General features: G+C 46.6%; 2 protein-coding genes across 2 annotated transcripts; both read left to right on the forward strand.

Moving 5' to 3' along the window:
• Positions 1-4,104: 4,104 nt before the first annotated feature.
• Positions 4,105-7,458, forward strand: TMIGD1 (transmembrane and immunoglobulin domain containing 1). Its single transcript, XM_009903332.2, has 5 exons — positions 4,105-4,192; positions 5,196-5,474; positions 5,939-6,217; positions 7,058-7,161; positions 7,426-7,458. Exons 1-5 carry the CDS (start codon positions 4,114-4,116, stop codon positions 7,456-7,458), a joined length of 774 nt encoding a protein of 257 aa, XP_009901634.1. The 5' UTR covers positions 4,105-4,113.
• Positions 7,459-9,770: 2,312 nt separating this feature from the next.
• Positions 9,771-27,222, forward strand: BLMH (bleomycin hydrolase). The gene is made up of 12 exons (XM_054166764.1): positions 9,771-9,898; positions 10,129-10,326; positions 10,783-10,892; positions 11,553-11,694; positions 12,885-12,973; positions 14,527-14,619; positions 17,704-17,859; positions 18,295-18,453; positions 18,551-18,618; positions 19,107-19,224; positions 21,116-21,185; positions 26,607-27,222. Exons 1-12 carry the CDS (start codon positions 9,865-9,867, stop codon positions 26,756-26,758), a joined length of 1,389 nt encoding a protein of 462 aa, XP_054022739.1. The 5' UTR covers positions 9,771-9,864; the 3' UTR covers positions 26,759-27,222.
• Positions 27,223-27,677: the final 455 nt, after the last annotated feature.

Here is a 27,677-nt window from a genome sequence, read left to right on the forward strand (position 1 = left end):
TCTGCAGTGGTGATTATCCTGCTTGCAGGGCTTCCAGGAGGTGACTTGGCTGCTAGCTGCCGGGTGGGTATCCAGTAGATGGCATCCGTGTCCAACACTTGTGCTGGAGCTTCACCATCCTGAGGGCTTCTCTTTTGCTTTATTCATCTCAGGATCTGTTCCTTCATCAATTCCTCCTTTTAATTTGAATGTTTAATGTCCTCTGAGCAATTGATTTTAAAATTGCAAGGTATTCACTGATTTAGTGTTCTTTTCACTATTCTTACTCCTCCCCAAGAATCAAGATCTCTTATCATCCATTCAGTGGCCTAGTGGGGGACTGTTTATAGAAGGATCATCAGCAAATAGAATCAGTAACAAAATTATGAAAGAAATCCTTGAGATCTGTCCATCTCAGCAGTGGAAAATATGTGGGCTATAGGCTGGGAGTCTGAGAAATCAGGGCACACCACATCTCCATAATCTTTCTCCTTGGGAAAAACAGGTTTTGTGGGAGGGAACAGGAGTGCTGAGTAAGTTCAGGCAGTATTCCATGACAGCCTGGCTTTCCAGCCCAGATATCTGGCAAGCAGAGGCAGTGGGTTTGGGTGTTACAATCATTCCCCAACAATGGAAGTGTTGCAAAATACGTAACAGTGCATATTAAAAAGGGATTAGGAGTGGGGGGAACCACAATGAGTGGGAAGAGAGGATCAGCCTTTGAGCAGAGCCTCAGGCACTGTTGCAGAAAGGTGTTTTCTGGAGCAGGGTTACAGCCATGATACAGGCATTGTTTGCCTGACAAACCTACCCACAGATACACTCCCCAGCTTCCACACAGCTGTGCAGATTCTGCCCTCCCATAAGCAGCCTTCAACCCTCACAACTGTGCTAAACATAAACTGAGTTGTCCCCTGCCAGTGGAAATGCAGGGGATGATAAGTTGTGCCCCCTAACCCTGCTGGCACTGAGGACAACCAAGTGGAACCCAAACAGCTGTGAAGTTTGGAGTCAGAGGTTAAGAGACCCAATGGAAAAGGAACTTCTGCTCAATCTCTATCATGTTCTACATCTGCTCTTCTCAGGTTTCTAAGGCTTGGATTACACCCTGGAATAGACTGGTGTTTATTAATTAATTCCCTTTGGGGCTGTTCAGAGCCATATTTAACAACAGTCTCATCCTGGGTTTGAGGGTCCAGTGTCACCATACAGATGCCAGGCTGGAAGCAACGTGGAGGATTCTCTGGCTCTATCCCATGGTCTGTCCAATCCAGCCTTGACAGTGCCTGATCCAAACACCTCACACCAGAAACCAGAGGGCTGGATTCTTTGCCATAGAGAGTTATGGAGCATTTGCCTCATGGAAGAGATTCATCCTAGTCTGAGTCACGAGTGGCTGCTTTACATTCTGGAACGTGAGGTTTACGTCCCTCCCAAACGTAATGGAAAGGCAGATAACACAACCCACAGAACTCTAGACCTCAGTAATTAGACACCCACAAGATAATTACAGGCTGTATTAAAAGAAAAGTGTAAAAAGCCACTGTGAAAGTAATTCTTACTGGTTTGAAAATGCCACCTTCCAGTGCCTCTGGCCAAGCAGCACCTTGCTTTTCTAGTCTCTCTTCCCTCAGCAGGTCTCAAAGCCCATTGCAAAACAGGACACTGCCCTTGCCCTCATTTAAAACACATCCAACTGATGAACCTTAGCTCACCTTGCTGCCCAGACCTGCCACAAACCTGGGACAGAATCTTTCCCAGGTCCCACTTGATGCTGTCCCACTTGATCAGGACAAGCTCACCACAGAGCACCTGTGGTATCACAGTATCACCAAGGTTGGAAGAGACCTTAAAGATCATCAAGTCCACCCTGTCACCACAGACCTCATGACTAAACCATGGCACCAAGTGCCATATCCAGTCCCCTCTTGAACACCTCCAGGGATGGTGACTCCACCACCTCCCTGGGCAGCACATTCCAATGGCTAACGACTCTCTCAGTGAAAAACTTTCTCCTCACCTCGAGTCTAAACTTCCCCTGGCACAGCTGGAGACTGTGTCCCCTTGTTCTGGTGCTGGTTGCTTGAGAGAAGAGACCAACCCCCTCCTGGCTACAACCACCCTTCGGTTAGTTGTAGACAGCAAGAAGGTCTCCCCTGAGCCTCCTCTTCTCCAGGCTAAGCAACCCCAGCTCCCTCAGCCTCTCCTCACAGGGCTGTGCTCAAGGCCTCTCCCCAGCCTCATTGCCCTTCTCTGGACACCTTCAAGTGTCTCGATGTCCTTCTTAAACTGAGGGGCCCAGAACTTGTCTAACAGTCTCTTCCCTTACTCTCATTTCTACCCTAGATGTCTGCCCCTAAACTCCATACTTTCATTCTTCACATCCTCATTTATTCTAAATACCTCTTTCTCCTCCTTGACTATCATTGCAACACAGTGACCAGAGGGAGCACAGACCTCTCCACACTCCCCTGCCTTTAGCTCACACCTTGGCATGAGCTCACAAGCCTTTTCCAAGCCCATTCCTTTGCCTCTGTCTCTGTTTCAACTCAGCTTAACACCAAACCACAAAGATCACTTCACTCTTAAGAAGAGCATTATGACTGAAGTTTGTACTGGACCAGTTTGTGCTGGATCATAAGCCAACACTTAGTCAAATGCTACAAGGACAGGACACAGAACTTCCAAAAAATGGTGGAAGAAGCTAAATTTGTTTCTTAAATTGAGTGTGAAGGTAAAAAGTGAGTTGAAAACTGGGCACTGATTTCTAGCCCAGATATTTTCCAGAAGACAGACTGAGCACTGTCTCTTCAAGGGACTTTTGTACACTGCTGGTTTTTCAGGGGAAATGACTCCCTGTTATTTTAAGGGTAAAGCAATGAACACTTTCTGTGTTCATGTTCATGTCGTACTAAGAAACACTCAGAGGTGATCCACATTTGCATCAGCCCTACAAATAAACAGTGCTGCAGCTCGTGTGGTCTCTGCATACAGCCAGCCCTCCCTGCCCACCTCTGCACTGCTGAGCTGGGCCACTGCTGTCTACAGGCAGAGAAAACACCGAGGACATGTCCCAGGCTCCTCCTGCTCATTAAATGCACTTTATGGCTCTGCTGAGCCAGTTCCTGATGAGTGGCATGTCCTGTGCCTGCAGGGACACTGACAGCAGTGAGAGCACAGCCTGGAGACTGCCAGCAGCCCATCATTTGAACCATGTTCACCATCATCCTGCTGAAGTATAAAGAGGCAAATCCAGCTGTGCCCCCTGCAGACACACAGCCCATGCCCTCAGCTGGCCCACTCCCTCTGCCTCATGGGGTGCCCAGGGCTGAGCTAAGCATAGGAGCACCCTGGGGGTACACACCAGTGAGCAGGACAGTTCCTGCTCTCTCTAGTGCCAACAAGAAGTTCAAAGTCTGAATCAGAGCAGTTTCTCATTTTCTAGTCAAAGGACAACACGGTGAAGAAACTTGGGCAGGAAGGGACAAACTGGAGTCTACTCCTGCTCTGGGACAATCTAGGATAAACTTCCTACAGCTTGAGACAGTATCATGAACACCCTGAAAGCTGAGAGGGAAAAGTACTCTTTTTGGCTGCAGGTCTTGATAGCTGATGCAGGAACTCTCATTAGTTACTCATTGCCTCAGCAAGTCTCATAAAAGAGGCAGCAGAGCCCAGCAAATACTTTTCTTCAGTGTTCTGGGAGCTCAGAAATACAGGAATTGAACGAGGCCTTGAACCTGTTTTATGGACTCACTTCTTACTAAGCTACCATAAAATACTAAAATTCAGACCTTATAAATAAAGAAGGCAAAGAGCTGTGCATTTCTTAGCAGAAGCAGCCTCTCCAGAGACTCTTCCCAAGGTAAGTCCTGTGCTACACGACCCAGAGACAGGTTCCCCTGACAGACAGGTGACTGGGGACAAAGAACTCATGCAGCAGAGATTAGAGATGTAAAATCCCCTCGGTTCTGCTCTGAACTGGAAAAGTCCCTGCAACAAATCACCACAGTTTATTCCCTGGTGACCTTGGCCCTGTCTGCCAGGGCAAACAATTAACCCCCTGCAAGCCCCAAGCAGAGGCAACGACACTGTGACCCTCTTTCCAACAGACACCAGCTGGTCTCCTCCGAGATGGTGCAGAGAAGCAGCCTTGCAGTCCCCTACCAAGTGCCTGTCCTTGCTGTTTGCTTTTTGGCAGGCATAGCCACAGGTAAGCAATGGGAAAAGATCCATCATGGCTTTGTCCAAGCCCCATCCTGCTGATGTGAAACTGGCCAGGGTTGGGCAGTGCCTGGAGTGATTGTGCCACACCAGCATCCCAGTTCTCTGGGATGTTCTGGAGGTCATCCCCAGAGGATTGTCTGAAGACTGGTTTCTGAGTTTAAGAGGGGAATGGCAAAGCTTCAGCATTTTCCAGCAGCAGCTGCACAGGGATGAGAAGGTCACCATTTTCAAACCTGCTCTAAGCAGTGAAATGTATGATAGCTTTGGCCACCTGGGAACAGCAGGGAAGAGACAGGGAGCTTTGGATTTGTTTACATTCACAGGACTTCAGTGCCTTTATATTCTGAGCTGTACTTCTAGTTCATGAATCTATGACACAGGCCACAGGAGTGAGAGCTTCAGCCCATTACAAAAGTTCATTTCTCATACTGGTTGGTTACTTTGACCTGAGGTTTGTATGTTACACAATGTGCAACTCTTCAGCAGCCAGACTCAGACTGGCCAGGATACTGCTGTGGAGCTGATTAACTAATTGATATTCTCAAGCACATTCAGTTCCAGCCAAAACCAGGCTATCAAACAGTGGGCACAAAACCAGAGGGCACAGGTATGCTGCAGTGGTGACTTGCAGCAAGAGGGTGAGCAAGACTGGCAGGATGAGGATGATCTTTTGCTAGGATGAGGATTATCTTTTGCTCTGTGTGTTGTTACATGGTCACTGTTGGGTTTCAGACCTTTTCCTTGGGCAAGCTTTGCCATTCTTGCAGTCTGTTGCAAGCCTGACTTTTAACAACTGAAGGAAGCGTTGTGATGGAGACAACCTTTTGTCTCAAAAACTAAAGTCCCACCTGAAAATAACTGTCACACTGGAGCCTGAAACTCTTCAGTCCATCCTCCAAGGCTGAGGACCTTGAGAAGCTATCAGGGAAGCTTTTGTGGGAAGGCTACAGCTTGGGATGCTTAGTGCCTTTGTTCTCCTTCTTTTGCAGGTTTGGAACTGTCTGTAAATAACCACGCTGCTGACTTTGCCCTCTCTACAGTTCCTGCCCCTGCTGTCTCCCTCTCCTGCCTAGTGCAGAACAGCAGCCAGGCTGAGGAGCTGCTCTGGTACCGAGGAGATGGGCAGGTGGATCTGAGAGATGGGAATAAAGTGAACATCAGCAACATCTGCATAGCCCCAGTCACCGAGTCCGACAACGGAGTCACCTTCTCGTGCAGGCTGGCGCGGGACAAGTCTGTTCAGGTGTCAGTGGTCCTGGATGTCCTCTGTGAGTTGCAGTGGTGGATATCAGTGCAGAGTGGCTGGGGTGGGAGGAAATTGTGGGCTGAGCACTTCAGTGTCTGGGCACTAGCTGAAGGCAGGGTGTTTTGCACCCTTTTCCACTGTCTTCAGCAGGAAAAAATGCGTTTAGGAGGAGACAGCTCACGTGGTAAGACACTCCCGGTGCAGTGGTGCTTATGGCCTCATCTGAGGCCTCTTTTATAGGAGTGGGTGGGCCCTTAATAAGAAGATGTTGTGGATATGTCCCTGCCTCCACCTAGATTCTGTGCCAAGGATACAAGTCAGGGCAGAGGAGTTATGGGAGTGACTGCCACTGATTGCCCTGCTAATTCCTGGGGATCAGGAAGGGCTGCACAACTGGGATGTGTTACACCACGGAGCCAGGGGTGAGTTGTGTTAAAGAGCGAGCAGCATTATTAATGACCTATTGAACCTCATTGCTGTGAACAGTTCCTCCCCACCTGAGTGGAGAAGAGTCCTTCCACATCGAAGAAGAGAAAGATGTTACTATGAGCTGCAATGCCAAAGCCAACCCTCAAGCCCAAGCAGCTTGGTACAAGAACAACACCATCCTGAGCCTGCAGCAGAACCGGTACCAGCTGTACCAGACCAGTGAGGTGGCTGAGCTCACTATCCAGAAAGTACAGAAGTCTGACAATGGGACCTACACCTGCATGGTGAAATCTTCTCTGGGAGAAGGGAGAAAGGATTTCCACCTGATAGTGGAAGGTAACAAAGCTGCTGCCAAACAATAAGCTTTACAAACAGCTCTCCATTCTCTCTTACAATGACAGCAATCCATTTGTATTAGGAAGTGGAGTGTGGTATGTTCCCCACCTTAACTTCTGAGGGCACAGTAACAGGACAGAGCTCTCCTTGCACCTCTGCCTGGGACCACAGCACCAGGAAGAGCCTTTCCTGCTCGACCTGTTATTCACATGCATTCGGCAAACCTGGCCTCACTCATCCCACTGTCTCACCTCCCACACTGGCAGGGCACATTCAAGTGTGGTTTAAAGCACCTTAGGTCTCACTTGAAGCCTCTTACTCCAACTATAGTACTCTGTCATGCCAAAAGAGCTGCTTAAGGCAGGAGAAGTTGTCCTCCAGAAGAGACTAGAGCCCTGTGCACAACAGGGAGGTAGAAGCCTTACTGGGGTTGGACACTCAGGTATCAGACAGGTGATGCTGTACCCACTGGGCATCCATTTGCCACCCACTGCCCAGATCCCTCTCATTTCTGCACTCTTAGAACAGGGAGAAAAGCAATGTTACCTGTGTCAGTGGTGCTCCCAGACACCCTTATTTCCATGCATAAGTTGCCTTGGGGATCTTCTTCAGGGACCAACATTTCAATTCTTCCTTCAGTTCACTAAAATACAGGCTTGGATCCCTTCTCTCCAGGGGACTAACACACAGAGGCAGCCTGCAGACAGCAGAGAGAGCACAATTAAATCAGCAGTGACAGTCAGGGGGGAAAGAAAGATCTCCCTCCACAGCCCTGTGAAACATCCTCTTTCATATGACTGTACTCATCTCTCACACCCTCAATCTCCTCTCTCTGAACAGACAAAAAGCCTGTGTTTCCCACAGAGGCTGTTATTGCTGCTGCTGTGGTGGTGACACTCACAATACTTTTTGGAGTCATAGCTCGAAGAGATAAAGTTTTTAAGGTATGGAAAGCTTTAGCTTCTTAAGAAACTGGTATTGTTCTGCTGCTGTGCTCTGGGTTATCTTCACCTTTTGCACCTACTTTGTGATGTTGCTTGCCCCCATTACAGAACTTCTACACACTGCCTCTTGTTTTAGAACGCCACTAAATACATCAAATAGTAGATATTCTAAGGTGAAGATATTGCAAGATATTAAAGCAAAAAATACCCCTATGGCTAGGAAATACCAAAGATCATAAGATTCCTTTTTTCCTTCCTTTTCAGTGCTTCAAAAGGTCAAGTGAAACAGCTCTGTAAGTATTTGCTTATTCATGCAGCTTCCAAACTTACCTCTTTCTTTAAGCCTTGGCAGAAATGGGAAACAAAACAGCACTTGGCGTGCCCAACCTCACCAGGCTGAGTTACCAAGCTCTGGTTCTGGCTGCCATGAGCCTGCACCTTGGTCCCACCATGGAGAGGTGCCCATGGGAGTAGCGCTTGACCCTGCCCTGGCCCTGGCCATCCCGGGGTCCTGGCCATGCCTGCATGCAGGCAGTGGGGAAGAAACCAAGAGTGTATCCCCAGCCTGCTGAAAGCTTTCTGGGGCTAAAGGCAGCCCAGGTGAATTCAAAGCACATGTTTGTGTTTTTTCTCTACTAGGTGATTTTTTCATTGCTTCTCATTTTGCTGCAGGTAAAGACCACAAGGTTCCTGTGCACATCCAGAAAACCTTGTTTCTAATGGTGAGATGCTGAGATAAAGCACTCAAACAAGATATTTTTGGGGTGAAGTTAATGCAGTCTTTTCAAAATACAAATGGTTCTTTGTTTCTGTTCAGTCTGACTTACTGCTTAGAGCACTGCTGGAGGGGTGGGGGGGCTGCCTGGGCTGTTGCCAGATCTCACCCTCCACACTTGTGCCTACAAGGTATGCACGTGCAGTCAGACATGTGGGCACTGGACTGATCCACAGAGGAATCCATACTGGGTTGCCACAGATTGTAATGCTGATGCCTACAAATTAAGTGTGGTGTGCAGCTGGCAGCTGCTTTCTTGGCCTTGCTCTACAGTTCCTTTCCACAGGGTGTTAGAGGTGGTGGCTGCCCAACTTGCTGACCCTTCCTGGTAATCCTGTAGACTGCTCAGCTTCTGCTGGCCAGAGATAAAGCTGCCTGGCACTTTGCACTACCACTGCACCTCCCATCTCCCTTAGCTAAGAACAGACCTCAGGGCAACATGAATGCTCTAGCACCATGATGGCAGGAAGACCTCTCTCCATCCCTCCTCCCAACAAATATGCCACTCAAGCATTTTTCTCAAGGTCCTGGCAAACTTTTAAAGGCCTCATCATGTTTTAGAATGGTATGTTACTAATACCATCAATAAACAGAGTGTGCTGTAAACCAATTTGAGTCTGTGATGCACAAATACTCTTCTTGGAGGAGCAGGGCTGTTGCTCAACAGGAAGCCTCTGCAACACAACTCACAGTGTGTCCTTGACCAGCGTTTGCCAGTGCTCAGAAGAGCCATCACCATTCAATGCCACTGCCAGCTCATGTCCCTAGGCACCCAGCCTTGACACTGCCTGTTGCTGAGGCCCAATTCAACCCCTCCTGTTAGGTGTAGAGAGGCTGACACTGCAGGTATAGAGCCTGAAGGCAGTGGGATGGGGAGTCTCCAGTGGAGCCTCCTTTGGTCAGAGCTGGGGCAGCTCTGAGGGAACATGAATCATGGCGTCAGACTGGTTTGGGTGGGAAGTGACCTTCAACAGCCACATAGTCCAACCCCCTGCAGTCAGCAGGGCCATCTTCTACTAAAGCAGGCTGCTAAGAGCCCCAGACAACCTGGCCTGGATTGTTTCGAGGGACGGGGCATCTACTATCTCTCAGGGCGACTTGGGCCAGTGTTTCATCACTCTCAGCATAAAAAATGTCTCCCTGATATCGAGTCTGAATTTCCTCTCCAAACTAAATTGGAGACCATCACCCCTTGTCCTGTCACAACAGGCCCTGCTAAAAGTCTTTCTCCATCTTTCTTACCAGCCCCTCTAAGTACTGAAAGACCACACAAGATCTCTTTGGAGCCTTCTCTTCTCCAAGCTGAACAACCCCAACTCTTTCAGCCTGTCCTCACAGCAGAGGGGTTCCAGCCCTCACATCAATGTCGTGGCCTCCTCTGGCCCCACTCCAGCAGGTCCAGCACTGCAGGTGGAGTCCCAGCAGGGCAGAGCAGAGGGGCAGAATCTCCTCTCTCCAGGAGGGGATCTGCTGGGGATCAGCCCAGGACACGGTTGGGTCTCTGTGAGCACACGGTGCTGGCTCATCCCCAGCTTTCGTCCCCAAGTCTTTCTCCCCCGGGCTGCCCAGAGCCGCAGAACCGGACCTGAGGCACAGGCAGCCGCCAGCACCGCAGCATCTCGGAGCCGCCGGGAGCCACCACACGCTGCCTCAGGCGCCGCCGAACGTTCTGGAACCGGCCGTATGAGGGGTCGGAACCCCCGCGCAGCACAGCAACCGCCGCAAGCTTGTCCCTCGCGGGGCGCCGTCCACCTCCCGCCCCCGCGCCGTGCTCTCCCCCCCTCCCGCCCCCGGACCGGTACGCGCGGCCCCGCTTCCTGCTTCCGGTGCCGGGGCTATAAGAGCCGCTTCCGCCCGGGCGCGCGACCTGCGGGGGGCCAGGCCGTCGAGCGGCGGTTTCCGTGCCGGGAGCTCGCACAGCCGCTGCCATGAATGCCCACGGTGAAGGGCAGGCCCTAGCCGGTACTGGGGGGGGCTGTCCGTGAAGTGTGTCTGTGGGGGGCGATAACCGCAATAATGAGCTGGGGGGCTACGGGATTGCCAGAGGGCAGGGGGCAGACGTACCGCTACCTGCGCAATGGGCCGAGGATGGGGCGGGGGGTGGCGGTTATCGCGGTGCCGGGTGCTGAGGGAGCGGCTTACCGGAGGGGGGTGCTGCAGGGCCGGTGGTGACGGTGCCCGTTGTCCCCTAGGGCTGAGCATGGAGAAGGCCGTCGCCTTCACCCGGCGGCTGCGGGCCGAGCCGCAGTTCCTGCTGGCCCAGAACGTGGCGACGTGCAACGACCCGCTGGAGGTGTGCCTGCAGCGGCAGGTGGTGCAGGACACGGTGCAGGTCTTCCAGCACGCCGTGCCCGCCGAGGGCAAGCCCGTCACCAACCAGAAGAACTCCGGTAAGGGACTATTTGGCTGCCTGCCAGCGGTGCGGGTCGGTATGGAGGGCTGCGCTCCCTCGGTGGTTCTGGCATTTGGGGAGGGCATGATGTAATGCTGCCTGCGCTCCTGCGAGTCAGGACTGCCTCTGAAGTCCTTCTGTCGGGCTGTGCGCGAAATTGAATGCCTGCAGCATCCTTTTGACTCAATAACAAGCCTGTGGACTTGCAGCTCTTGCCTGCTCTCCCTCCTGTGCACTCTGAGATAAAATCTGTTGAGACACCTGCATTTGCAGTAAAAGATTTCTAAACTCCTTAGCAGCTTTTTGGTGCTTTACAATCCCAGCCAGCACAGCGGGCCAAAGGCTTGAGGCAGAACTGTGTCATCAGTCTTGTGTTTAAGTAGAAAAAGCTGAATGTTACACAGCTCTTGAGTACAGACATTCCAGTTTAATTCTTGGCCCTTTGATCGCTCAGGGAGATGTTGGATCTTCTCCTGTCTCAATGCAATGCGTCTTCCTTTCATGAAGAAATACAACATTGAAGAGTTTGAATTCAGCCAGTCCTATCTCTTCTTCTGGGATAAGGTACAGTGGTACAGGTTGTTCTGGGACAGTTTATGCAATCAGTTATTAGTATTGGGACAGAATTTCTTTTAGGCAGGATCATCTTAACAAGCCAGGTGGAAAACATCCATGAGAAGAAACTTAAAGCTCTTTAAATGCATGTTTTAAATAAGAGTCAGAAAAAAAGTGGAACTTTGAGGTAGTAAAGGTGTTGAAGATGCATGTCTTGGAGTAGTAAAAGCCTTCTTTCAGGTGTTGTGCATACCTCAAACATCCCTCCCTGGGCAGGAGGCCCAGAGGAACATGACTGTCAGTTTCTCTTGAGCTTTCAGTCCTGCTTGTGACTGATCAGTGAGCTTCTGCCTGTTGTTTTTCACTAAGGGAAATACAGCAAATCTAGTGCTAGCTTGGGCCAGGGTTCATTGCTTAACTTCTGTTGTACATTTCCTGTTCCCCTACCCTTAAGCACTGTGTTAACTCACTCCTAAATATTTGGTCCGTGACAAAAACATGTTTATAGGATAAGTCCTGGAATGCTAGAGGGGAAATGAGGACTTCAGTGGATGAGCAGAAGGCCTCTTCATCCAGTTAGAACTTCTGAAGAACTGAACCCTCAGGAATGAATGACTGACTGCACAATGTCCCTACTTAACATCTCTGTTTCCTGCCTGTCTGTTCTAGGTTGAACGTTGTTACTACTTCTTAAATGCCTTTGTGGAAACGGCTCAGAAAAAGGAGCCTGTGGAAGGAAGGCTGGTCCAGTTCCTGCTCTCCAACCCCACCAACGATGGTGGCCAGTGGGATATGTTGGTTAACATTATTGGTAAGAGAATTGCTTGCTAGGAGCCTCCCAGAATTGCCTGCTGGGTTAAGAGATGAGAAATGGAAACAAAAGAAGAAACTGCATTTGAGACCTGGGAGCTTGCTAAGGGGAATGCCCTCAGCCACTACCTTTTGCTTTAATCAAAGACCTTTTTCATGCCAATTTATAAATACTGGCTTAAATCTTGTCTGGGATCTACACACTTGCATATTGCTGCTGCTGCTAGCTCAGAAGATCAACAGAAGCAATTAGAGATCCCATTTAGTATGAAGGTTTACCTCAGTCAACAGCTTCACACAGTTTATTTATATCCCTGTACACATTTTTAGGGCACATGGCAAGGAAGCAAGTATAGCTAGACCCAGGGTGTGTCTGCAAGGCAGAAGCAGAACTACTTAAGAGTTGCAGCCTGAAGAAAGTGCAGTGAGAGGGAAATGATGTGGAATGTGGCAATGCTGGTCCTGCAAACATCCAGCTTCAGTAGGATCTTCCTTCCTCTGATTAAGGATGAGCTCCTCCACATCTTGAATTGCAGTGGAATTTGCTTCTGTTTGTATTGTGAAACAATGTGACACCTTTGTGAATCAACAAGCCAGTCAGAGAAGTTTAGAATCACAAAAGGGATTTGTTTCTGTGAAGCCTGGAGGTTAGGGTTTTTTTTTACCCCATCTAATTGTTATAAATATTTAATCAGGGCAGAGATGACTTTGGATGGTGCTGTTACATCCAGGGCCTTGCAGGGTGTGATCTTTGGTGCTGTAATGTAGGGAGCAATTGAGCTGCTGCTGGTGTTTATAAGTGTTGAGGAGGAAAGGAAACTGGGAAGTTATTCAGAAGAGTCCTACTTTAAAAGGTATTGCAGGAGCTAAATTTGCAAGTATTTTTTTTGTAAGGGGGGGAAAGGACTTCATAAGAAGCACTAATTGGTGTAGAACTTTTTTTTTATGTGGTGAATTAAAAGATTCTGAACAGTTCAGGGATTCCACTCGTTGGGAGTGCCTGTGGGATGCAGATCAGAGGTCAGGATTCAGTCACAAGTTAAAATGTAGGCTTTGAACACCTGCAAGTCTTAAATAAAAGACTTTGCCTTGCAGTCTCTGCACAAACCACAGCTATATTTTGCTTTTAGGCAGAAGTTTCTGCTGTGTGGAAAAGACAATTATTAACCCAGAGTTTTACTGCTCTTCCAGAGAAGTACGGTGTTGTCCCCAAGAAATACTTCCCAGAGTCTCATACCACAGAGGCTACCAGAAGGATGAATGAGATCTTGAATCATAAGGTAAAATTGATTGAGATGGTGTAATTAAGGGGAGAGGATGGAAATGAACCTGCTCCAAGTGTTCCTAGCCACCTTAATCTCTTTAGTGACTAAAGTATCAAGTGCATCTCAGCAACTTCTATTCAAAAAGCAGCCTAAAGCCTCAGCCAAGCCTGATGTTAATCTTGAGGCATGGACCAGGAAGGTGTTAATGGAAGATGGCCATTGGCAGGCTTCAGTAGCTTGATAGTACCCTAGATGCTTCCAGTAGCAGTTGTTCCTAAGCCTCAGATTTCAAAAGAGTGAATTCTTGATGTGTGGCTGATGAAGTGCTTCTGCAAAACAGGCACTTGGCATCTAGCTGGCTATCATCTAGATGTTGTGCTGCCATTTCATCTACCACTGTGCCAAGGTTTCCAGAGATGACTGCCAGATTTGATGGAAAAGATGAAAGAAACCAAACACTTTCAAACCACTGAGTCTGAAAAATCAGCTTTCAGTACAGAATTGTGCAGCTTTGAAGGAAGGTGTAAGCTTGCTCCCCGAGTTACAGCAATGAATTGATCTGGGGAGATGCTGCTGTAGGTAGCTAAATAGAAAGGCAATTAAAGCATTTTTTTTTTTTCAGTGGGCTTTGATTATGTTTTTTTCCCACTTCATGTGCTACATATTCAGGGAAAATTGCCTGCTGAAATCCACATAAAAAATGCAAAATAGGAGCTGAAATGAGCTTAGGCATAACAAATGGTGCTAATGTTATTCTAGTCTTGAACACTGCAAACCAGCTGGTCTTGAGGGAGCCCCACTCACTGCTCCAGGCCTTATGGATGGTGACAGTAATGGGAAGCACGTGCTGCTCTTACTGCAGTTCTGCATGCAGTGGGGAAATGCTCCAGTCTTTTTATCAACCAGCAGATCAATTATGCATTAGAATTGCAAAATAAATGTTACAGGATGAAGACAGGCTGTTCTGAGTCACAGGGGTGGTGGTGATGTGTGTGGATGTTGCAGCATCAGTTAGGGAAACCAGGAGACATTAAGCCCCCCAACAAAGCTGATGGCTGCAAGCTTCAGATCAATGGTTGGAAAACAGTAATTGAGTTGCAACTGCTAGTGAATTTCTGGGGTTTGGGGCATATTTTTTACTTATAACTCATTCCATTCTCTTGATGATTATTTTTAACAAGAGAATCACACAGAAACATTCAGGTTGGAAAAGAGCCTCAGGATCACCAAGTCCAACTGATAACCCTACCTCTACGAGGTTCGCCCTTCAACCATATATGTCCCCAAGCATCACATCCAAATGACTTTTAAGCACATCCAGGGTTGGTGACTCAACCACCTCCCTGGGCAGCACATTCCAATGCCTGACCACTCTAGCTGGGAAAAACTTTTTCCTTCTGTCCAGTCTAAGCATTAAGAACAAAGCCTTCTGGAAGGGCTTTTCTTTTAGTTTCGAAAGCACGTAATGAAGGGGGAAATAGATGCTTGAAACAACCAGATAGGGAATCCTGGAACCTTTCACACCCTTGCAATAAAACCTCTACTGAACCTGCTTTCTCTTGAAACAGATGAGAGAATACTGCTTGCGGCTAAGAAACATGGTGGAAAGTGGAACAATGAAAGGAGAAATCTGTGCTGCAATGGACACCATGATAGAAGAGGTAAATGTTCTTGTGTGCCATCAGTCTTCTGGGAGGCTGGAATAGATAAGGTTTCTTGCTACTCTTTTTCTATGGATCAGCCAAACCAAGTGCCTGCTTGCCTGATTAGGGATGTTTTGTGCTTGGAGACATTCAAGGGAATTTTTTGAAGTGGGGCCTGATGGTTATGTCCTCCTGAGTTGTTCTAATACCTACAGACATGCAGCTTGGATGGATGGGTTCTAGAGCTATTACTTCTACAGACATCTGCCCCTTTCTGTAGGAGAGCAGCTTTTTGTGTCTTGAGAGATCAAAGTCGTGGTCTGCCAGCCTTTGCCACATGGTAGATGAGAAGCAGGTTAAAAATTGCTTTCCTGATCGCTTTGAGTGTTGAAACCTTGCAGCACAAAGTGTTGTTGCAGGAGTTGCCCACCAGAGGGCAGGAAAGAACAGCGAAAGGGAGCTCCGCATGGCGAACACCCTGCGGGCTGAACCCATCTTTCTCATGCAGTGGTCCTCATACTTGATTCTGAAGTAGCCAAAAGGACCTTTTAAAGTTCAGGCTGTTTTAATTTAAATGCACGGATTAAAAAGGAAAAACAGTAGATAAGTTTATGTAGCTGTGGTTCTGAGGGGCATGGTTTAGTGGTGTCCTCAGGGCTGGATTAATGCTTGGTCTTGATCTTAAAAGTCTTTTCCAACCTAAATGATTCATTTGTTTCTCCAACATACAAAGCAAAGTAACCCAATGGTTTTGGTGGCTGTCACTAGATGGCTCCAGAAGCCAAAAGGTTTTGTTTGTGAGTTAGTTTCTCTGCAGTCCAATAAAGATCAGTATTGGGCAGAACCTCCCTTGGGGAATTCCTGTAAAGCTTCAGGCAGTTGCACTGGCATGCAGGTTATTGGTGCATGTGTTGGCTTGGTTATTGGAAATTCATCTTTGAGCTTCATGTTTAAAACCTGTAGCTTCTCTTTGTCTAATTTTAAGGTTAAAGAAGAAAATGGGTTGTGTTGCTTGGGTTATGTTACTGAAACAAAAACGCTTAGTGTTTGCTTTAAGATCAGCAGTAATTCTATGCTCTGAGCCTACCCCAGTATGTTGCTAATCAGCACTTAGTTCAAAAGTTAATTAATGCAATTTACATCCAGTGTGTGTCCAAAAGTCCTTGGAGGCATCAAAAGCCTCCAGCAGACATCAAAAGCTTCTCAGAGATGGTTGTTTGCAGGGCAATGACATACAGTTCACTGCAAAATCTCTCCATTTGTTCAGAGCCTCTTGCCCTCTGATAAAAGATCCTGGGACCAACATTAAAGCTCATTAAGTGATTACAGTTTGTTCAGTAAAAGGGTTGTGCTTAGCTCCCTGAAGTTAAGTGTTTCCTCTTGCAGTGGTAATGATGGTTTGCAACTGAAGTGGATTTCCTTTCAATAAACACTATTGTTGCACCTGTCCTGTGTGCACTAAACCCACCAGCTTTAAAGGCTTGAGACCACTCATTCCAGGTGGTTGTGTGCAGCTTTGCCTCTCTGTACATGGCAAAGCAGAATTTGGTTTTGTCCTGTGCAGTTTGGCTTGCTTAACAAATCTTGGTTCTGCCATGCTGGGAGGCAGTGCTTTAGCCAAAATGGGGCAGTTGTACTGCAACACAAGATTAAACATTCACTCCAGAACTGTATAAACATTCTTCTTATCACAGCAGTGCACAGCAGGTCAGAAGTTGGAATCAGTGCAGTGCATGTGATTGAATTTTTCTGCCTCTACTGTACTCCTTTGTAGACTCTTCCTTATCAGCAACGCCTTTCTTTTCCCCCTCCTCGTTCCATTTGGGTTTTAGCACCAGCCACTATTTCTTTGCCTTATCTTGGTTCTAGTTGTTGTTGCTGTGTAAGTCACCTTTTAGATTCAGTATGTCTGCTTATTTATTGATAGAGGAAGCTTGTGAGATACTAAGAGATGGCCTGTGATGGGTGTGGTGGCAAAACAATTAAGGGAGGCCATTCCCAAGGTCCACTGCCTCTGTTAACTTGAGACTTCTGTCTCCATGCTCTTTCCTCTGGCTGGAGCCTCCTTGCTCGTTGCCCTCCTTTTAGGCTTTTTTTTCTTTGCTTATTTCATTTTCATGGCCTCATCTCTCAGCACTTGGGGATATCTGAGGTAATGTGGGTGTATCCACAGCAAATGTTACCTTTGGTGCAGTTTGTGCAAAATTAAATATTTATAGTAGCTTAGGGATTTATCTTTGCTCTGTAACATATTTACTGAGGAATAAATGTATGAGCTCCTCCAGTAAGAGCTCCAGCCCACACCCTTCAGCTCCATAATTAATCTCTTCACTTGTTTTCTGAAATTGCTTGGAGCAAGAACACCTTTATTTGTGCGTTGAGCACAGTTGGATGGTGTTGCTGCGCGTGAATGTTGCACTGCTTTTACCATCAGGACAGACTGAGTTCTCACCGAGCCTCAGGATCCATACAAATCAGCTCAGCTGGTGCCAGGAGGAGTAAGTCAGCTTTTGGAAAGGTATTCTGTCTCTCTTCTGTGAAAAGCCAGTGAGAGGAGTGTGAAGACTGAGAGCTGAGAATAGCTGGCACAAACCATAGGCGTTCAAGTCCCCCAGTCATCCTCGTAGCTCTCTGTTGAACTCCTTCCAGCAGATCTCTTGGCTCTCTTGAACTGGGGAGCCCAAAATTGGACACAGTATCCCAGGTGTGGTCTCACCAGGGCAGTATAGAGGGGGGGGAGAAGAACCTCCCTAGACCTGGTGAACACTTTTCTTGATTCCTGGAATAACCTGGAATTTATCTGTTCAATGTAAGCTTCTGTTTTGAGACTGTAGAGTGTGAGAATGGGGAGAGAGATTCTGTTGATCTTCCTTTGGCCTTTCAGATCAGCTTTGAACTGTTGAAACACCTAGCTTTCCAGAGCTGAATGCAAATAATTCCTGTGTGTGCTTTTATTGATGTTCTCCAAGGATGACCTTTAAGATTCCCATCTCACCAGTTGGTTCTCATGTGGAGAAATCCATTCATCAGTGGCATTGCTGAAACATGCAGACCTGCCTCTCCTACCACTGCAAGTTCACTGCTGTTTGCTTCTTGGGGCAGGTATTCAGAGTAGTGAGTACTTGCCTGGGCAACCCTCCAGAGACCTTCTGCTGGGAGTTCCGGGACAAGGAGAAGAACTACCACAAGTATGGCCCCATGACACCAGTCCAGTTCTACAATGAGCATGTGAAGCCTTACTTCAACATGGAGGACAAGGTGAGGTGCTGAAAGACAGCTGCTTCCTAAGACTTTTTTGCTGCCAAGTCACTGTTGCAAGGGCAGCTGCACTGTGTGGGATGGGTACTGCCTCCATGAGTCACAGGTAGCCCTGTGTTTGTTCTCCCCACTTTCTGTCTGTGTTCTCCCCTTCAGTTGCTGTGCTCTCATACTGCAGTTCCATGAAGATTCTGCAGTGTTAAAATGTGTAATGATCCAATCAGGCATAAAATGCCCTAAGAGAGCCATCAGAGAGCAGGAATAATGTCCAGAGCTGCTGTGGGGTGAACTTTATAAACCAAAACCCAAGCAAAACCTTAAGCCTGGTATTTCAGCCAAGTGACTTGTTTGGGACAGACAGCTGGGACAAAAGCAGCTCTCTGAAAGCCATCTAGGAGTTGCACCTTGCTTTATGACATCCTGCTTTTCTGTCAGATCTGTCTAGTGAATGATCCTCGACCTCAGAACCCCTACAACAGGCTGTACACAGTGGAGTACCTGGGCAACTTGGCAGGAGGCAGGAAAACACTCTACAACAACCAGCCTGTGGATGTCTTGAAGAGATTAGCTGCAGCATCTATTAAGGACGGCGAGGTTGGTTGGTTTGCCTTCATGGATGGTGTGGTGCAGCTCTTCTAATAGGAAACTCTCTGGGATGTGGCCTAGACATGACTCTGCCTTCTGTTTGCAGGCTGTGTGGTTTGGCTGTGATGTTGCAAAGCACTTCTATGGCAAGCTGGGAATCAATGACCTGAATATGTAAGTAGAAAATGAAAACAGAAAACCATGTGGGATGCTTGGCTAGGACAGAAACAGGGCCTTTAGCTGTGTAAGAAACTAATTTGTACATACTTTGGATTGCAAAGCCCAAAAGTAATTCAAACAGCAACAGAAATTTGCTTCTGCTTATTAGCTAAAATCTGAATCCTTTAAAGATGCACTTCAAGTGGTGGTTAAATGCTGTTACTCATTAGAATTGCCTAGCATCTGCTGAGAGCAACTCCTAAAGGGATTATTTTTTTATCATGGAATGAATCATAGAACAGTTTGGGTTGGAAGGACCTCCAAAGGTCATCTCCAAAGGTCCAACCATGTGCTCCCATTTCTGCACTTTTTTGGACACTAAAAATAGTTGAACTTGTCTGCCTGGGCAGTGGCTCCTGGGGCAGTGCAGTCTGCCCCCCCCTTGATGTACTCTAAGAATTCTCCATCCCTCATTTTTAATGTTGCTGCTGTGTCTTTAATAGATTTAATCATGAGCTGGTGTTTGGTGTCTCTGTCAAGAACATGAACAAAGCAGAGCGACTGATCTTCGGAGACTCGCTGATGACCCATGCCATGGTCCTGACAGCTGTCACTGAGAAGGTAGAGTCTCTCCTCACGTTCTGATGCTTGCACAGATGTGTTTGGACATTCTGGCAGCTTTTGTGTGTTCTGGGCTCATGCACAGTGTGTAAGCTGCTCTGGTAGAGCTCAGCATGTGGCACAACACCCTGGCACGTGAAGCTGTGTGGTGTAGGTTCTGTCCTCCCTCTGTGTGAGAGTCTTCAGAACTATAAATATTTAACAAGGAAGGAAGAATTTTAAACTAGGCAAGGACTTCTTTCCTTCTGCCCACAAACCCTTATTGGAGAAAGGGACAAGGAAGGGAGCTTCTGCTTTTAAGATACCAGAAAACCTACACTCGTGTTTAAATGCAGTTTCTGAAGTATCTTGCTGAGCAAGGAAACTTTTGTCAGTGTTTCCTATCCTGCCAGTTCCCTGGGTTAGTCCACTCTGGTTTACAGCATAAAGCTCTTTCTGTTAAAATGCCAATAGGAGGCACTTTGCAACAGCCTTAACCTCCTGCAACTCACTGGCATGTGACCTATCTGACCTGCTCATAATTAGGGAAGGGAAGTGGTGTCCAAATTAGCTCTGTGGCAGACAGTAGGCCGAGGTGGATTCACAACTGAATCTGCTCCTGGCAGTATAACAAAACACATCTGAAGTTAAAAAGAACCATGTGAAAATTTACAGCTCTGGGTTATCTGCAATGTTGATGTTTTCAATTTATTTCCAGGAGGAGTCATTATTAAAGTCTCTTTGAAGTGATCTCTTCCTGTCCAACGTGACCTTTGCTTGCAAAATAACAGCTTGCACATAAGTTTGAGGTCTGGAGGTTGAGGACTTGAGCTGGGACTGCTTAGTCATAAGAAAGTTTTGGACTTGCTTGTTTGCAGCTCAACAGAATCTTCCCTATTGTGTTCTGCATGCTGAGCTCTCTTTTGTGTATCAGGCTGCATGAACACATCCCTGAAAGGCATTATCCTACAACAAGTTCAGCATTTAGAGGCTTTTCTACATTCCAAATGGACTAAGATGTTTCTCCTTTGTTGGGACAGGTTGTCTTACATGAAACCTTAACTTGATCTAAAGGAGCTTTGATAAACTGAGTTGTAAGATGCAATACATTGGCTTTACCTCCTTTGTAAAAAGGCTTTGCTTGAAAATCCTGTTACAACTTTACAGCCTAAAAACAAGATGCACATGAAATGGCAACTTCTGATTTCAAACTTAATGTATACAAATGTACTTATCCCAGGTGCTGACAGCCTCAAGAGTTGACTTCTTAGTCACAGTGTAGGGACTGGCCCATTTTTAAGGCAGAACAGGAGCAATGCAGCAATATTCCACTGGATTTTAAAATAGGATCTGTGGGGTGTTTCCCAGTTCGTGGGTTAGGCTTTGGTTTGGGTTTTGTATTAAGAAAACACATAATTTTAGTAGTTCAAGAATAACTCTGGTTCCTCAAGGGACCTGCTGGTTCCCCATGAGAGGCTGTTTGAAGGAATCAGCAGTTCCTTTTGTGGCACAGCCTCTGAAGCTGTTTTCAGTGCTCTTATGTACTTGGTAGACTTAAGCAGACTTCAGACAAAGTGCAGGCCACTGCTTCCTTCTGAGCATGAAGTCACTGATAGGTGACAGGGAAGGCTGTTTGAATTCTGCCAGTCAGTTAAGTCCAAGCTCAGATTTAGTTTTATTTTCACCAGAAAATGTGAATTTATATTGAAAGCTCTCTTCTTGACCACATTGCCTCATATTTTAGAGAGGTATTTGAGGACATTTCATTTCTGCAGCCATTAGTAAGAAACCAGTGCCTGTAGGCTTTTGGGAGCGGAGCTCTGTGCTTTGCTGGTGCAGGATTCAGGGTTGAGTGCTATGAACTGGGATGGTCCTTCACTTAGTGAATAACCAGCAACTTGTTTTGTCACAGGATGGGCAAGAAGATGCATTTGAAAAATGGAGAGTGGAAAACTCCTGGGGTGAAGACCGTGGCAATAAAGGTAAAGTGATTTATAGTCGTGGGAACACAGCTGGGGCTAGTGTAAGGAGGTGGAAGGGGATGTGCTGTGTCCTTTACCAGGGCATGCATGGAACTAGGCTGCAAACAGCATGTGGGTTCACTGAGTTATGGCACTGTGTTCCTGGAAGGCAAACATTCTTCACAGCAATGTGATTTACATCCAAGTAAACTGAATGTAAGCATTGAGTGGAGGAGCAGGAAATGCCACTGGATAAACTGGATGTAGTGGTCCCAAGTTCAACTGTAGAGGCAAAACTCTGAAATACCTGGCAGTATTGGTCTGGAAATATGGCAGCACTCCTGAGATGCCAAGAATTCCAGTGGGCATGTAAACTGATCTTTTAATAAAGGGAGAATAGATAAGGAATGCTTCAGTGTCAAGTAAGGTAAGATCAATTGCAAGAGCTGTGCTGGACAGCAATGTTTTCTCCTAGTGTGAAAGGAGAAATAGACTTCACTGCAGAAGCTTTAAAATGTGCTGAAGTTCTTTGGCACCAGAGCTAAGTGTGACTCTGTACACTAGAGCTGCCTCATCTTTGGGGCCTCTGGCTGATACTACTTCCCAAGCCATGTGTGAAACCTAGGTGGTTTCTTTTCCTTTAAAGCACTGCTTGTCAACCACTGCAAGCATTTGCTCACTGGTTTTGTAATAAGATGAGGATATGGCTGGTTCCAGCTGTGAACAGCTGCATGTAAACTATTGCAGCTCCAGCACCTGTCTCTATAAATTAAAAAATAGAAGAAATAATTCTGGTTGTCTTTGAAGCCATGCTGAAAACTTGACCTGTGACACCCTTGCAGTATTCCTCTCTGGCTTGAGAAGCAACAACAAAACCCACAGCTAATGTGCCAGGCTCTCTGCATGAACTTGCTTTCCTGTTGAGGACTCTCAGCCTGCACTATTTATTGTTCCTTTCACAAGGATTGTGAGCACTGCAGGGCTGTAGCAGGGTGGCACATGGGCAGGCAGTGTGGGCAGAGGGTGTCACAGCTGAGCTGTGCTCTAGGAAATTTGCTTCTAGTTGCTTCCCTGCCTGGGCTGTGGGGGGCAGCTCTGCTTCCACTGGCCCTGGCTGAATGGGGCTGATGGTGTGAGACTGTTTTCACTTTGCTCTGCCAAGGCCTGCAACCAGTCAGCTTTTCCTAAGGGGAGTGGAGGGAAACTCCATGATTTTTGTCATCTGAGCCAGGCCGGATGTGGGCTCAGCTGTGGCAGGAGCTTGCTCACAAGCATGCCAAGCCAGGCTGCAGCATGTCCTAGGGCACAACCCAGTAGTCCACTGCTGACCACGTTCTTCTGCTGCACATTAATCCCAAATGTGTTCATGACAGGAACTTCCCAGGATGGCTGGGTTGTTCTTTGGGAACAGACTATTTCTGGAACTAGTTTTAGAATGTGGTCTTACTCATAAGCTTCTGGTATCTCATACATGAGCAGCTAACCAAACCATGGAATAGCCTTGGAGCAGTGTCTCAGTTTATGCTCTGGCCCCTTGGTCTCCCACTTGTCTGTTCTGAGTTAGCTGCATACACTTACAGCAAAGTATTCCAATAAAAATCTTTAGTCTGTACAGAACAATGAAGCTGTTGATGATCAGCCTTCAAGGCTCATAAATGGGACAGTAGTAAAATGTGCTTTGGAATGTTGGATCAAGTCAGGAAGCCAAGTCAGTACTAAAAAGTAACATCAAAACTTGTCTCCCAATACAAACTAATTATTTGAAGAGCCCTTATGAATAATAGAGACTATAAAATATAAAAATGCCTGGCTGGCTGTGCCTTTGTTGTCAGAACACTTTGTTTTGAGACACTCCAGATACTTGGTTTCTGATGTTGTATGCTACTAGAGCTGGAGGAATGCTTCCAGGAAGGAAGTGCCTTACTCTGCTTGCTTTGCAACACTCAGCTTGGACTTTGGTTACTACTCCAAGCATTCTGAAGCTAATAGGTGTCTTGTCAGCAGCTTTGACTGTCCCAGCCATACATGCTCCTTGGCCAGGGCTCAGCTGTTGTTTAATAGAACTGGAGAAAGGCTGAGGATGGCTGTCACTCCCAGAGCATGGTGCAGTGCGCTGAAAGCTGACGCTGCTTGTAGCAGCTGTACCTGCTGAACTGTGACTGAACAGTTGGAGTTCTCTGCTGGTGTTACTAGGCTTGGAGCATCAGTGAATGCTCTGACAGAGCTGCAGGGACTGTGATTGATGTGTGGAGAGCTGAGCAGCAACTAGAAATGAAATGTGTGGTGCCTCAAGCTTTAGGGTAGAAATGACACCAGATTAACTCAGGTTTGTAAGTCTAACTTCCTGCTTGGTTTGCAGCTTATTCTCTTTAGACATCATCTCTCTTCCAACTATGGATTCACTTTTCACTAGTGAGTTCTAGAGCTATTGCAGGAGAGCTGGTGGTGGTTCTTCGAGTAGGACCCCAGAGGGACTTGAGTAAGCCCTGCCCACACCTTGTAGGCATGTGCTGTATGCATGCCATCCATGTGAACTTTTGTGGGTGAGTCAGTCATTTATCTGATTTGCAGTGGTGGAGACCAGGGTCTCTGGAAAGTTTTGTTCACTATGTTTTGGTTAGGGAGTTGCCTGGAAAAGTCTTGGCAGAAAATCCCATCAGAAGGAAGCTTGACTCTATTCTCAGGCCTCAGGGAGGTGAATCCCTGAATGACTTTCATAGCTATGACCAAGCCACCCACTGAGCTGAAGGCAGTGGAACAGAAGAGGCAATGACAGGGTTTCATCCCCTTCCTCCTGCCCTGCCTTTTTGCTTTTCAGTGTCCCATACTAGCTGGTGTAGGAGGGTGAGGATTTGCAGTCTCTTAGCTCTCTTGCTGGCAGTCATCATCTTTATCTTATCTGCCTTGTTAAGGAATGGGGAAGCTGTGCTTGGGTAAGTCCAGTGCAGAGGACCAGAATCCACATCGGTCAAGAGGTAGCCAAGAGTGATGTTAAACTTGGCACATCCCAGTTGAGGCCCAGTTGGGTGTGGGGGATGCAAGTAAGCTCCAACTCCATTATTTCTTGGACAGGATGGTGAAGGGTACAGCCTGCAACAGAACACAGAGACTACCCTTGAGCCATTAAAAAAACCCCAACAAACCAAACAAATAGCTTGGTGGTGGGAAGTAGAAGTGGGTTTTGACATGGGGTCTCTCCTGCTTGCCAGACAACTGTTTCCCCTGACATGCTTGGTGCAGGGCTGGAAAGACTGACTCCTGGTTTGGATGTGATGGGATGAAGTCAGTTACTCACACCCTGTGGAGTGGGCAGGACTGAATTCTTGTGGCAGCACTTGTCCCAGGAAAGCCCAGGGAAGAGCCTAGCCTTGCCTCTCCTGAAGATTTAGTAGCTTCATATCTGTTCTAAAAGGGTTTCTTGGAATCCCATCTGGTTTTCCTCAGCTGCTGACAAACATTGCTTGTTTTTTGAGGTAAAAAAAGTCACTTCCAAGTCAAATATTTCCTTTCTGTGTTTTGCTGGCACTTTGTCAGCTGCAGAGGCAAGTTCACTTGCTCTGCTTCCTCCTTTGTTCTGCAGACACAGTTTGTTGTTACCTGACTCTGAACCCAGCATATCCTTAGAGGGGAACACTAAATCACATTATCACATCCATCTGAGGGGTCCATCTGCTTCTTTTGGCATGAAAATAACTTTCTTGAGATACATCTCCAGCTGAAAGTCCTCTTCCTCTTGACTTCTAATCTCTTCCTCTGGCTGTCACATACAAGCTTTTGTGCATGAAAGCATTTTAAGGCTTTAACTGTGGACATTCAGAGTCTGCTGTGTATAAATCATCCCATAAATACACTGTGGCAGAAAGGCTCTGTTAATTTATCCTCCCTGTGGAGGAGTTACAGCATGAGTGCAGTGTGGCTTGTACAAGACCCTTTGGGCTTTATTTTCAGGTGCCCAAATCCTAAGTTACACAATAATCCTCCATTGACCTCTCTGGCCAGCAGCTTGTCAGCTCTGAAGTGCTGCATGTTGAGATTTTCCTTTGGGTAGGTTACAGAAATGTGGGCCAGCCTCATCTGTACACCTTCAGGTGCTGTGTTCTCTTACAAGATGATGCTGTTCTAGGTTGTTTTCCATCTTCTGGCCTTAGCACACAAATGGTTTGAGGTAAAACCCTGCTCAGGAAACCCATCAAGTTTTGTTTCTTTTCCATTTCTGCCTTTTAACCTGGATGCAATGCAGAGCTCAGGGTTGCTTCAGGCAAGCTCTTAGCTGTTACATATTGCTGAGTATAAAGTATGTCTCCTTTTAATGAAGGAGTTGATAATGGCTTTCATTGTGACACCAAGCAGAGGCCTTCTCAAAGAGCCACCTTGCTTATTTGCATGTCCTGAAGTTCTGCTTGACGTTTCCTCCTTGTTCAGACACTGTGATCCTAATCAGCACTGTCAAGCTTTGAGATATACAGGATGTCAGAAGCAGAGTTCATTATCCTCTCAGGGTGCAATTACTTGTTGGCTCTTGGGAGTGAGAGGTTTTTGTGTGTCCCAAGAACTCATATCCTGAAGAGAGAATAATCAAGGCAGCTCCCTCTGGCAATGTTTCCAAAATGGTTTCTAGCTGGGATTACAATTGATAGGGGTTTTAATTTATGGGAATTATCTGATCTCTTGCTTTAGAAACAAGATGGTGTAGATAGATGCATTTATTGTCCATATTCTTTGGCCATTTTCTTGTTTCATTTGATTGTGCTGTGATACTGTATAAGGACACGAGGAACTTTATTGCACAAAGCCTTCTCATCTGTCTTCTAAATGCTTGCTTTCTCCCAGGCACTCTCGCTGTCACTTCACCTTGAATAGCTTGTTCCCATTGGGAGCTCTCTGCTGAAATCTGTGACACTGTCAATGTGACTTCCCCCACCCCTCTTCCCCAGTTCAAAGGCTGTTCACTGACATTCTCAAGGAGGAATATTATGGTTTAGTTGAGCCAAAGTGTGATTTAGATGGTTTTATATTTGGCCTCCTTACTGCAACAACCAGAATAGCAAAGTTTTCTCAAGCCAGTGATGGTTTGGATATTCACTTGGAGAATGTTCTGTTTCTTAACAGAATCCTGAGAACTTCTAAAGCCAGAGACTTGGAATTTTACCTTCTGCCTTAAATGCCTTTTTTTACAAGACACATTAATTCACTTGAGTACTCTCAATGCTTATTTTAACAGAGGAGCTATAAATAGTATTTTGGGTCTTGTTTTTGCTAGAGGCTTCTCTTTTAGTCTTTCAGTGCCTGTGAAAGACACTCAGCCTAAAAGTTAATTTCTTGGTGATTTTTCTTTCAGATATGTGAAGTATAGCTGTGATGCCTCATTCATAGGTGAAACTTGTGACTGCTTCACTGTGGTCGTAATGGTTCTGTGTTGTAACCAACTGTTTCCCTCTGCAGGTTACCTGATCATGACTGATGACTGGTTTTCTGAGTACGTGTACGAAGTGGTGGTGGACAAGAAGCATGTACCAGATGACATCTTGGCAGTGATGCAGCAGGAGCCAATTGTTTTGCCAGCTTGGGACCCCATGGGGGCTTTAGCCAAGTGAACTCCAGAGTTTTTTGCCTCATAACGGTCAATCAGAAGTAGATGCAATAGAGAATTCCAGTGGTTGGAAGCCATAGCCAAATGATAATGTGACCAAGCACTCAGCATGGTCCAAATTCTTGACATGTAAGCTAAGGATCTTTGGGAAATAGCGCTGCACTGGCCTGGCTGAACAAATCTGGCTCTGCAAAACTAAAAAGGGAAGGGGGGGAAGGGGAAAACCTGGTCATGAAAGAGTCTTGCAAGTGCTATCCATGGCAGTTTGGTTTTACCTTCCATTTTTAATGAAAATCAGCTTAGTAACTGAGTTGGAATTCTTTTGACCTCGGGTTTTCCCTAGAAAAAGATGGCCATGAAAGGTCCTTTAGCATTAACAGCTAAGTGATTGTTTAGAACAAAGACATGAAGGTGCATAGAATCCAAGCATCCCTTGGTCTGGATTGTACCCTAAAAGAACCCCCTCAAGTATCTGAAGTAGGGAAGATAAGGATTGAAACTGCTCAAAATTGACCTTTTAGACAAATTTTCTCTTCCAGCAGAACTGCAGGGAGAAAGAAAACAAAACCTTTCCCAAACCATCTCCCTGAGGCTTTCCAGTTTGACTTGGGTTTGTTCTTCCGTTTAAGCTGGGACTGGAGAAGCCATTTCTCAGCCCAGTGCTGTGTCTGTCTGCACAGGAGCGCTATTTTCCAGTTTCATTAGCAAGAACAACCATAAATACCCTCACAGGTGGAGTCAGTGTCATGTTCAGAGAAAAAAAGAAATCCCAACATTTTAATTGCTGCATTTTATTTGAGTGGTGTTTTAAAACAAAAACCAACAAGATGGTGCTATGAAGCTTTTGAATAAACACTTTCTAAAGTGACTGGTACAGAGCTGGTTTTTGGGGGTGGGATGTTTGGGGGTTTTATTGGGTTTGG

The sequence above is a fragment of the Dryobates pubescens genome, chromosome 13, assembly GCF_014839835.1.
Source record: "Dryobates pubescens isolate bDryPub1 chromosome 13, bDryPub1.pri, whole genome shotgun sequence".
Taxonomy (NCBI): Eukaryota; Metazoa; Chordata; class Aves; order Piciformes; family Picidae; genus Dryobates; species Dryobates pubescens.

Bases quoted from the DNA above. Each gene is read 5' to 3' on its own strand.
- TMIGD1 (XM_009903332.2), top strand. From the start codon at position 4,114: ATGGTGCAGAGAAGCAGCCTTGCAGTCCCCTACCAAGTGCCTGTCCTT. The intron at 4,193-5,195 runs GTAAGCAATGGG...CTTCTTTTGCAG, and splicing joins TTTGGCAGGCATAGCCACAG to GTTTGGAACTGTCTGTAAAT. The intron at 5,475-5,938 runs GTGAGTTGCAGT...TGCTGTGAACAG, and splicing joins AGTGGTCCTGGATGTCCTCT to TTCCTCCCCACCTGAGTGGA.
- BLMH (XM_054166764.1), top strand. From the start codon at position 9,865: ATGAATGCCCACGGTGAAGGGCAGGCCCTAGCCG. The intron at 10,893-11,552 runs GTACAGTGGTAC...TGTCTGTTCTAG, and splicing joins ATCTCTTCTTCTGGGATAAG to GTTGAACGTTGTTACTACTT. The intron at 14,620-17,703 runs GTAAATGTTCTT...TTCTTGGGGCAG, and splicing joins TGGACACCATGATAGAAGAG to GTATTCAGAGTAGTGAGTAC.